We start from the raw sequence: 12,443 nt of genomic DNA, 5'->3' as shown, positions 1-12,443 counted from the left end.
TACTGCACTCCAGCCTGGGTGACAGAGCAAGACTCCATCTCAAAAAAAAAAAAAAAAAAAAAAAAAAAAAAAAAAAAAAAGAAAAAAAAAAGAAACAAATTTTGGTTCTGTTCTCTATTTTTCTATTCTTTACTTCATTTCTGTTATAATCTTTATTATTTCCTTGCTTCTTCTTGCTTTGAATTTAGTTTGCTGTCCTTTTTCTAATTTCTTTTTTTTTTTTTTTTTTGAGACAGTCTCTCTCTCGCCCAGGCTGGAGTGCAGTGGAGCAATCTCAGCTCACTGCAAGCTCCGCCTCCTGGGTTCATACCATCCTCCTGCCTCAGCCTCCAGTATAGCTGGGACTACAGGTGCCTGCCACCACGCCCGGCTAATTTTTTGTATTTTTAGTAGAGACAGGGTTTCACCATAACATGTTAGTCAGGATGGTCTCAATCTCCCGGCCTCATGATCTGCCCGCCTTGGCCTCCCAAAGTGCTGGGATTGCAGGCATGAGCCACTGCGCCCGGCCTTTAATTTCTTAAGGCAGAAATACAGGTTATTGGCTCACTATCATTCTTTTTTAATATAGATGTTTACAGTTATAAATTTCCTTCTAAACACTGCTTTAGCTGCATCCCATAGGTTTTGGTATGTTGTGTTTTTGTTTTCATCTAACCCAAAGTATTTGCTAATTTCCCTCATGATTTCTTCTTTCACCCATTGGTTATTTAGGAGTATTCTGTTTTAATTTCCACTTTTTGTGAATTTTCCAAATGTCCTTCTGTTATTTATTTCTAATTTCATGCCATTGTGCTCAGAGAACATATTTAGTATGATTTCAGTACTGTTAAATGTACTGACACTTGTTTTCTGATGTAGCATATTGTCTATTCTGGAGAATGTTTCATGTGCACTTGAAAAGGATATATATATTCTGCTACTGTTTGGTGGAGTGCATCACAGATGTCTTTTAGTTAGTCTATAGTGGTGTTCCAAGTCTTATATTTCCTTGTTGGTCTTCTGTCTAGTTGTTCTATCATTGAAAGTGGGGTATCGAATTCTCCAACGTTGTTTGCTAATTATATTTTAAATAAATAGAGATGGGGTTTCGCCATGTTGCTCAGGCTGGCCCTGAACTCCTGGACTCAAGCTATCCACCTGCCTCAGTCTCCTAAAGTGCTGGGATTATGGGCATGAGCCACCACACCCAGCCCCAAGTTTTACTGTTGAATTGTCTGTTTCCCTTCAATTCTGCCAACTTTTGCTTTGTATATTTTGGGGCTCTGTATGAGGTCTGTATATGTTTATGATTGTTATGAATTCCAGATGAATTGACCCTTTATTCTTCCTTGTATCCAATAATTTTTGTCTTAAAGTCTATTTTGGCTGATATTACTACATTCACTTCTGTTCTGTTTACTGTTTGCATGATGCATCATATTTCTTCCTTTTACTTTAAATCTATTTGTGTCAATCTAATTTGTCTCTTATAGCATACAGATAGATCATGGGTTTTGTTTGTTTGTTTGTTTGTTTTTTGAAACAGGGTCTCACTCTGTCACCTAGGCTGGAATGCTGTGGCACGATCATGGCTCACCGCAGCCTCGACCTCCCAGGTTCAGGTGATCCTCCCACCTCAGCCTCCCAAGTAGCTGGAACTACAGGTAAGTGTCACCCCACCCAGCTAATTTTTATATTTTTTGTAGAGACACGGTTTTGCCATGTTATCCAGGGTGGTCTCAAACTCTTGGGCTCAAGCAATCTGGCAATCTGCTCACCTCAGACTCCCAAAGTGCTAAGATTACAGGCATGAGCAACTGTTCCTGGTTTGGTTCATGTATTTTTTCATTCTACCTATCTCTGCCTTTTGGTTGCAGTGTTTAATCCATTTATGCTTAATGGCTATTTTGCTATTTGTTTTCTACATGTCCTGTGTCATCTTTGTCCCTGTGTGCCACCATTACTGCCTTCCTGTGTTAAAAACACATTTTCTAATGTATCATTTTAATTCCTTTGCTGTTTATTTTTTATTTGTATTTATTTTCTTGGTGTTTACCCTGGGGATTATAATTAACACCTTAACTTGTAACTATATACCTTGCTTTGATTGAAGTTTCTACTTAGAATTTCAATTATCTAGTCAAATTTAGTTAAGAAAAATAAAAAGGAGCTCTTCAATTCACAAATACACTAGGAGGTTCTTAAAATAAGCAACTGCCTCTGGTATGAACACTTACCTTATCTAATAATACATTCTGCCACAACCTAAAGATACTGAGGTAACTTCTATCCCTGGCACCAAAAGATGTGAAGAAAACTGCAAAGAAAATAATAGGACAATTTTAGTGTCACGGAAAATAAGAGGAGATTATCTGTCATGAAGGCCTATGGGGACTTGCGACTTGCTTATGGGTTAAAACAAACTAGTAGGTCAACACTGCCTACTTTGTATACTATTTTATTTAACTTTTGTTATAATAGAAGAAACACAGGTAGTTGCTATATGAACCAGGTGTCTTTACAAATTGTATCTTCCAATAAACACAATTTTGTCAGTATTTACTAGCAATGGGGACTTGAAATAGGTAGCTATTTATGTTTCTCAGTTTAACTGTGGAAATCAATCTAAATAAAATTATGAAAAAATGAAAACTTTTATTCTGAACTTTGCAAAGAGATATGAATTGGTTGCCACTTGAGCCAAGTATACACAAAGAATAAGAAAAAAATACATGTGGATTTCAGATAGATTTAAGGATCTTAATTTTTAATTATATCAGTTTTCATGGTCTTCTAAAAACTCCAGAAATACCTCTCTCTGCTAATTATAGATACAAAGCACCCATGCTAACACTGCACTTTTCTTTGAATGCTATAACAGAAAAGTAGCATGTTTCAATCTATAATTCTACATTTTATTTAATTGATTTTGCAAAGTCATATTTTAAAATAGGCTTTTATAAGAAAATGCAACAAGACAGCACTAAATACAGTCTTCTCAGTGTTTTATCTCTTCCAGTTCCCTAGTTAATGACCTTTCAAGGCTAAGCAGTTATTGTTAGGAAGGAGAAAGCTCAGTTCTATGCTGGATTAAGTTATTTTATTAAGTAAAATATCAAACAAATAATATTTTGGATGTTAATGCTTTTCATAGAAAGACTTTAGAGTGCTATTTTCTAATTCATTAAATTGAAACTTTGCTATACATTATTCATAAAGCAAAACTTTTTACAAAGAAGATATACACAGGATCTCTTCCAAATAGAATTATATACATAATATGTGATCTAATGATCAATACTTGCTGTTCCCTATTCCCTTTTCTTAGGCCAAATTGTTTTGCCTAATTATAATAACCTTACAACCCTGTGTTCAGATATATAGATTTTAAAAATCTTCTAGTCTATCTCATTTTCACCACCATATTATGCTTGCTAATTCCCACTTCTTGGACTAAATAGCTTAGTATTAACTTTATCTACTCTCATGCACAACCACCACATTCCCAACTCCTTAAAACGACCAGCTTTCTGGATAATCTACATAAATTACTACCTTTCTTTTATTCCTTGCTAGATATCCAACCTCAAAAACATATTAATAAGTCTTGATTTGGCTGGGCACGGTAGCTCACGCCTGTAATCCCAGCATTTTGGGAGGCTGAGGTGGGTGGATCACCTGACGTCAGGAGCTCAAGACCAGCCTGGCCAACATGATGAAACCCGGTCTCTACTAAAAATACAAAAATTAGCCTGGCATGGCGGTGGCATGTGCCTGTAGTCTCAGCTTCTCGGGAGGCTGAGGCTGGAGAATCGCTTGAACCTGGGAGGTGGAGATTGCAGTGAGCTAAGATCATGCCACTGCACTCCAGCCTGGGCGACAGAGTGAGACTCGGTCTCAGACAAAAATGATAAATAAATAAATAAAATAAAATAAATCTTGATTCAATAATAGCCTTCTTATGAGTTTGGGAAGAGTTCCAGATAATGATATCTCTAAGTCGCTGGGGCATAGAACATATTCTAGGATCTAAAACAACTAAAATTGCTATGATTAACCTTCCTTTAGTCACAGAGTATATAAAAGGGGTGAATATTTAGTAGTACAGAATTTTTTACCATGATGATGAAAAAATGAAATCATTGCGTTAACATAGTGAGGAAGTTAAGACCACGGTCTCTGCAATTAAATGAACTGGGTTCACAGTCTTGTTCTATCACCTATTGTTACTTCTGTGAATTGGCTCACTTTTCTTTTCTTTAGTTTTCTCATCTACAAAGTAAGAATAATTATCACAGTGGATCTTTATAAGAATTAAATAAGAAAATATATGTAAAGAGCTTAAAGTAGTGTCTAACAGTAAGTGTTCAGTAAATGCTGACTTACTGACATTATTAAAATTTAAATGCTTGATCCTGAAATTCCAATACATATGTGAGAAATGTCACAAATGAGCATAAGAGGGCATGGTCAGGCTGTTCACTGCAGCACTGTTTGTAATAACAAAATATTAGAAAGAAACTAATTGTAAAGGAAATCGCGGTATATCCATTCTATGAAATATCATACAGCTTTTTTTAAAAAAGAGGTGGGTCTATCTACACATGCAGACCTACAACTACAAGAGATAATGTTGTTGTTGTTGTTGTTGTTGTTTTAAAAAAACGAGACCTGATGAACAACACATGTAAGATTACATTTACTTTTTTTAAAAAAGAGCAAAACCATACATTTATACATGCATGCCTGTATGTAAATACAAGGAAAGGAAGTCTGAAAAGTCTGAAAAGATATATACCAAACTGATAGCATTTGCCTCTAGAAAGAAAATGGAATTGGGGATTATGGGTATGGAATGAAGATGTTAGTTTTGAAATTGTTTGATGATTTTGTTAAAAAAATGAAAAAGTATATTATGCATTAATTGTAAAACTAAGAATATTTAAGTCTTCCTCTTTCCTTCCTGAACAGTTCAGCCCTAAAGTTATTGGTGGAACAGAGAAAAGTAGGCATCCACACTAGGAGTGTGGGAGGCAACAGAGGAGGTGCAGTAGCCTAAAGCAGAGTGTCAAAACCAGATGAGAATGAAGAGGTTGGCCGGGTGCAGTGGCTCACGCTGGTAATCCCAGCACTTTGGGAGGCTGAGGCGGGCAGATCACCTGAGCTCAGGAGTCTGAGACCAGCCTGGTCCATATGGTGCAACCTCGTCTCTACTAAAAATACAAAAATTAGCCGGGTGTGGTGGCAGGCACCTGTAATCCGAGCTACTGGGGAGGCTGAGGCAGGAGAATTGCTTGAACCCGGGAGGTGGAGGTTGCAGTGAGCCGAGATCGCGCCACTGCACTCCAGCCTCGTTGACAAGAGTGAAACTCTGTCTCCAAAAAAAGAAAGAAAAAAAAATGAAGAGGTCATCCCCTGTGTGGAGTGTCAGAGCCCAAGTGAGTAAGGGCCTCCACATATGGGGATGATACGGAGAACTGTATTAGAACAATAACGGGGTGAAAAAAGTATGGAGGAGGAGCATGAGTCAGAGTTCAAGAAGGGTGACCACATAAAGGGGTAGCTTTGTGTGTGGTGTCAAGTGTCAAAGACCAAACATGGTGAAGAGTGGCCACGAATGAGCACACCCTACAATGACATGTCAGAACCAGAGCAGGTGAGGGCAGCGTAGTGTTAAAGAGTCCATGGAGGTGGTCTTGTGCTGGAGTATCAGAGCCTGAGCAGGGTGGGGACATGGGGACAGCAACCACACATAGTGACAAACTGGCACAAGCAGGGAACAGAGGGTGTCCCTGTAGAGGGCAATCTAGCAGAGGGTAAAACAACTTGGCATGGAGTATCAGCCCAAGCAGGACAAAGAGAGTCAGTTTTTTGTTTTTTGTTTTTTGAGATGAAGTCTTGCTCTGTCACCCAGGCTGGAGTGCAACGGCACGATCTTGACTCACTGCAAGCTCCACCTTCCAGGTTCATGCCATTCTCCTGCCCCAGCCTCCCGAGTAGCTGGGACTACAGGCGCCTGCCACCACGCCTGGCTAATTTTTTGTATTTTTAGTAGAGACAGGGTTTCACCATATTGGCCAGGCTGGTCTTGAACTCCTGACCTCATGATCCGCCCACCTCAGCCTCCCAAAGTGCTGGGATTACAGGTGTGAGCCACTGAGCCCAGCTGAGAGTCTTTACATGATGACAGCATCTGTGTCATGGTGTGATGGGCAGCAATGTGATTCTAAGTGTCAGAAACCAAGTCAGGTAATGAGGCATCCATGTGGGAGAGAGGTGGCAGTGGAGATGAAAATTGGTTATACAAAGGCCCAATGATTAAATAAGTAACTATACTAAGGATAATGGGAGCCTGGTTTCTCACAGCCAGGGAAGAGAGTTACAAATATGGAAAGGAAGAAAACAAAAATAAATTCTGTGGTGTTAGATGGGACTTTTAGAGGTCCTGATGTGAATTTACATTTTGGATGGATGGATGGATAGATGGATAAATAGATGTATAAGTGAGTGTATATATGTGTATGCATTATGTATATGTGTGTGTGATTATATAGATTTAATGTACACCCTTATTATGCCCCCTTAAAGGGTTTGAAAATAGTTATACCCCTCCCCCAACCCCATAGCAATGAACACAACAGCTTCTTTCAGTTTCCCCTAAAAGAACCTAGGACTCCTTTGAGAAGTGGTTAATCCCAGGGCTGGGGCAGGGAAAGCCTGAAACATCTTGGGCCAAAAAAATAAGAAAATGCTCAAACACACTGAGAATACTCAAAAGGATACTGGAGCCAGCTTAAGGGGCTCCCACTGGCCAAATTTGGGACAATGTGAGCATCAAAATAAATAATGATAGCAATGGCTTATAATTCATTGAATAAGATAAGAAATCACCAGTTCATACTGACATAAGTAAATGAATGGATAAATTCAAAGTATGGTAAGAATGGTATATCTGCATAGTTTCAAAAAACCTTCCCCCAGGCTGGGCACGGTGGCTCACGCCTCTAATCCCAGCACTTTTGGAGGCCAAGGTGGGTGGATCGCCTGAGGTCAGGAGTTCAAGACCAGCCTGACCAACATAGTGAAACCCCATCTCTACTAAAACTACAAAAAAATTAGCTGGCCGTGGTGGTGCATGCCTGTAATCCCTGCTACTTGGGAGGCTGAGGCAGGAGAATTGCTTGAACCCAGGAGGTGGAGGTTGCAGTGAGCCAGGCACTCCAGCCTGGGGAATAAAAATGAAACTCCATCTCTTAAAAAAAAAAAGCCTTTCCCCAAAATACTTACTACTACAAAGGAAAATAGATTATACTAAAGTCTGCAGACACCACCTTAATCGAATGTTCAAAGTAAGTATCACCAGTAATGGTGGAAGTTAAAATCATGTGCCATCTGATAGGATGTAGTGGTGAGAGCAGTGTCATTTCTATGTATTTCTTCCAAAATTACGTAACCTAACTTTAATCACAAGGGAACATCAGACAAACACAAATTGAGGGATATCCTACAAAATAACTGACCTGTAATCTTTAAAAGTATCAAAGACATAAAAGTCAAGAAAAGACTAAGGAACTCTTCCAGGAAATTAAAGAGCATGATAATTAAATGTAATGTGTAATTCTGAACTGAGTCTGTTTGCTATAAAGGATATTATTGGACTAGTTATGGAAATTGAATGGGGTTTAAGAATTGAATGGTGGTAACATATCAGTGTTAATTTTTTGATGTTAAATTATATTGTGGTTATGTAGAAGAATGTCTTTGTTGTAAGTACATGCCAGAGTATCTAAGGTGATGGAGGATCAGGGTAAGAATTTATTCTCAATTAGTGCAGGAGCAAAAGCTCTTTGTACTGCATTTGGAAGTGTTCTATAGGGATAAGACTGTTTAAAAATAAAAATAGCCAGACTCAGTGGTGCACACCAGAAGTCCCAGCTACTTGGGAAACTAAGGTTGGAGGATCACATGAGCCCAAATGCTTGAGGCTAGCCTGTGCAACATAGCAAGACTCTGTCTCTAAAAAAAGAATAAGATAAAATTTAAAGTGAATTTAAAAGAATATCCACAAGATTAAAAAGTACAATTACAAAGATTTAATATCACGGTACTAATACTCTCTCCCCTCCTCCCCGAAAATTCTCCCTGTCTCCTTTTCTCCCTCCCTACCCCTCCTCTTTTTTTCTCTTTCTTTTTTTTTCTTTCCTTCCTTCATCTCCTTCTTTCTTCTTTCTTTTTCTTTCTCATCACTACACTTCTAATATCTCTCACGCAGGGCCCTAACCAATTTTCCAGGTGGTTAAGAAATATTCTTGATATATCCCCACTAAGAAATGGCAGATATTGTAGGTGAATCATAAAAATTATGTCAGTTAATGATAATTGCCTTTTTTAAAAAAGAATACAGTGGTTAGTGCTTATGTGTATGCTATCCAAATCTCTGTTCACCAGGAGCATTTTTTATTAGTTGCTATTGTGCAGTGATTACTGACTGAAAAATACTCATGGAATTAATAGAGTAGATAGAAATAAGGACATTGTGCTAACGTTACCTACCTAGAAATGAGAAATATGGGTGAAAGTTATCTGTAAACTATAAAGTACAAAAAATGTCAGCAGTCATTTAAAGTTAACTACTAATATAACTGCATAAAGAATTCTAGTATTAAACATATATGTATCGATATTCCTAACTCCAGGAAGAAATGCCTAATTTCCCAAAGTTGATGGTGAGTATGAGGCAGATTTCCTTCACATTATGTAATATAACAAAGACAAAAAAGTTTTTCACCTTTTCACTTTCTGTAACTATCTGGATAGCATTTGGGATGAGTCGAGCAGTTTTCTCCTTGGTCATGAAGGTTATATTCTTTAAAGCAATAGAAATCTAAACACACAAAAGAATTTTTTAATGTATTTTTCAGAAACATACACAATACAAAATGCCAAGTATCCCATCAATCTAATCCAGAATATTCAACTTTGCAGTTGAATGTTCCTCAGGTTTTTCGACCTGAAGGAGTTAATAAGTACATGCTTATATTCTCTGAGAAAAACAGGGTAAGCAGTTTGCCCTGCAGTATTCTCCCCAACAACTCCTCTATCTAACATTAGTACAAAGTGTGAAAAGACATGTGGGTGTTCATGTTCCACATTAACACACAAACAAAAATCAGACAATCTGTCACTTAAGACATGGTTTTGGCAGCCATTAAGATATATGTTCAAGCTTTTTTCAATTAAAATATCTTTCTCTAACTATACTGGAACTCAATGTGTTAAATCAGAAAAATATATTATACACATATATACAACACATGTTTGTATTTACAGGCACACTAGTTTAGATGCACAATTATATATAAATTTACTTTGGAATCATCTAAAGTACAGTTTTTAAAAGAACTGTATATATCTCTATACAATTATTTGTATCAACAAATCAAATGCAAAATGTCTTACTGTAGTTTCCCATCTGAAGATGTTGCTATAGAAACATAGCCAGTTTTCTGAAAGGTATAGTCGTCCCTGAAGCAAAATGTCCCTCTGAAGAGCACAAGCATAATCTACATACACAAAAATAAGATACAGCTTATTCATGAAAATGTGAGAAATTAATAGACCTTATACTATATTTCAACAGATGGAAAGTCATCACTTTTTGTTCATTAGTTCATTCATTCATTCCTTCATATACTTTGGACACCATATGTCAGATATTTTGTGCAGTAGGATTAGCAGAAATGGCTCGTGCCTTCATGGAACACAATGTACAGGGAAGGCAGAAAATACACAAATATAGAAATAAATATGATAATGACCCAGTGTAGAGAAAGCTATGAGAGCATATGCAGGTATGAGGACGGCAGGGCAGAGAGTGTGTATCGGGAAGGATTCTTCTAAAAAAAACTGACCTTTAACATGAAAAGATCAATAAAGGTTCAGCAGGATCGTAAGGGAACAGCACATGCAAAGGCCTTTTGGTAGAAAAAAACACAGCACATTTGAGGAACTATTAGATCTTTGGGCTAGAGAAGCTGGCGAAGCTAGATCATGTAAAGTCTCACAAGCCATAGTAGACTGTGGTTGTCATGAGATGCCACCGATGACCTTTAAGTGGAAGGAATAGGAACAGATGTATATATTTAAAGATTACTTTACTCACACTGTAAGAATGAATTATGATAAATCAGTTGGAAGTCCAGAGAAAAGGTGATGGTGACTCAGACCAGAAGGTGACCATAGTAAGAGACAGAGTAGTAAGATTAAGACATATTTAGGAGGTAGTACTGATGGCGAATTGGTGATTGATTAGATGTTAGACAAAAGTAAAGAGGGGTCAAAGATGACTCAGAAAATTGTATACATTTTAAGTCAGTTTCAAAGTTGTTTCTCTCAGCAGTGGCTCACGCCTATAATCCCAACACTTTGGGAGGCCAAGGTCGGCAGATCACTTGAGGTCAGAAGTTTGAGACCAACCTGCCCAACATGGGGAAACCCTGTTTCTACTAAAAATACAAAAATTAGCCGTGGTGGCGGGCACATGTAATCCCAGTTACTCGGGAGGCTGAGGCAGGAGAATCTCTTGAACCTGGGAGGCGGAGGTTGCACTGAGCTGAGATCGTGCCACTGCACTCCAGCCTGGGCAACGGAGCTAGACTCTGTCTCCAAAAAAAAAAAAAAAAAAAAAAAAGAAAAGTTGATTCTCCACGTCACCACTGAAGTCCAGCAAAATCAAGTCTGCCTGCCAAACAAGTTAACAAGTTAATACCATGCCTCTAAGGATAAGATCTGGCTCTGTGAAGAATGTAAACTGTACTGCTAAATTATTAATAATATAAGATATAAAGGGCTGCTATGAGGAGATTTAGCTTAACTGCTAAATTTTAAAACTCTATAAACTAATTAGCAATTTTAGGAAGATGTTCCATAAATCTCAAAATGTTTCCACTTAGTCATGTTAAATGTCTAAGCAAATACTAAAAATTGAGCAAAGTAATTCAGTCTTTCACAATGTTTCCATCAGCAAAACAAAACTGAGGTGCCACCAAACAAAATTTTCTTGTAAATAATTAAGCAGGTTAGGTTACCCATTAACTAGTCTCCATCACTAAAACAGAGATTGGGCTAAAGGTCACCTTGAAATATCCTGAAATTTGTTTCCAAATCACCAAACCATTTTATCAATTAAATGCTTCTCAAACTTCAGACCAGAAATACCTGGTTGACTTACTAAAACACATATTGGGCCAAGCGTGGTGACTCACACCTGCAATCTCAGCACTTTGGGAGGCCAAGGTGGGCGGATCACCTGAAGTCAGGAGTTTGAGATCAGCCTGGCCAACATAGTGAAACCCCATCTCTACTAAAAATATAAAAATTAGCCAGGTATGGTGGCAGGCACCTGTAATTCCACCTACTCAGGAGGCTGAGGCATGAGAATCACTTGAACCCAGGAGGCAGAGGCTACAGTTAGTTGAGAACACGCCACTGCACCCCAGCCTGGGCAACAGAGTGAGACTCTGTCTCCGAAAAAAAAAAACAACACCATATTGCTAGGCCTCTCCCCCCAGGTTTCTGATTAAATCGCTCTGGGGTGAGTCTGTGTGTCCAACAAGCTCTCAGGTACTGACAATGTTGCTAGGCTGTGGACCACACTTTAAGAAACCACTGCATTATTTTACATTAACTATGTTCAAAGGCACAGTAACCACCTAGATTATTTTAACTGAAGACTATTTGATATATATCAGCAGACTTTTTCCAGGGTTTTTTGTTGTTGCTGTTGCTGTTGTCTCACTCTGTTGTCCATGCTAGAGGGCAGTGGCGCAATCTCAACTCACTGCAACCTCTGCCTTCTAAATCAAGCGTTTCTCATGTCTCAGTCTCCCGAGTAGCTGGGATTAAAAGCTTGCGCCACCACATCTGGCTAATTTGTGTGTGTGTGTGTTTGTGTGACATGGAGTCTCCCTCTGTCGCCCAGGCTGGAGTGCAGTGGCGCGATCTAGGCTGACTGCAAGCTCTGCCTCCCGGGTTCACGCCATTCTCCTGCCTCAGCCTCCCCAGTAGCTGGGACTACAGGCGCCTGCCACCACGCCTGGCTAATTTTTTGTGTTTTTAGTAGATACGGGGTTTCACCGTGTTAGCCAGGATGGTCTCCATCTCCTGACCTCGTGATCCGCCCGCCTCGGCCTCCCAAAGTGCTGGGATTACAGGCTTGAGCCACCGTGCCCGGCCTGATTTTTTTTTTAAGGGCTTCTTGTCCAGGTACAGTGGCTCAGGCCTGTAATCCCAGCATTTTGGGAGGCCAAGGCAGGTAGATCACTTGAGATCAGGAGTTCAAGACCAGCCTGGCCAACATGGAGAAACCTCATCTCTACTAAAAATACAAAAATTAACCGGACGTGGTGGTGTGTGCCTGTAATCCCAGCTACTTGGGAGGCTGAGACACGAGAATCACTTGA

At 39.0% G+C, this 12,443-nt stretch overlaps 1 protein-coding gene across 1 annotated transcript in view; it reads right to left on the bottom strand.

Annotated features, from left to right (window-relative positions):
* The window catches only part of GRAMD1C (GRAM domain containing 1C), a 119,632-nt gene that overhangs the window by 63,929 nt on the left and 43,260 nt on the right, over positions 1–12,443 (bottom strand). Inside the window, 1 exon segment of the mRNA XM_017858574.1 lies at positions 2,220–2,299. Coding sequence (XP_017714063.1) covers positions 2,220–2,299 — 80 coding nt within the window.

The sequence above is a fragment of the Rhinopithecus bieti genome, unplaced genomic scaffold, assembly GCF_001698545.2.
Source record: "Rhinopithecus bieti isolate Rb0 unplaced genomic scaffold, ASM169854v2 scaffold_45617, whole genome shotgun sequence".
Lineage (NCBI taxonomy): Eukaryota > Metazoa > Chordata > Mammalia > Primates > Cercopithecidae > Rhinopithecus > Rhinopithecus bieti.
This window is presented reverse-complemented; position numbering and strand designations above follow the sequence as displayed.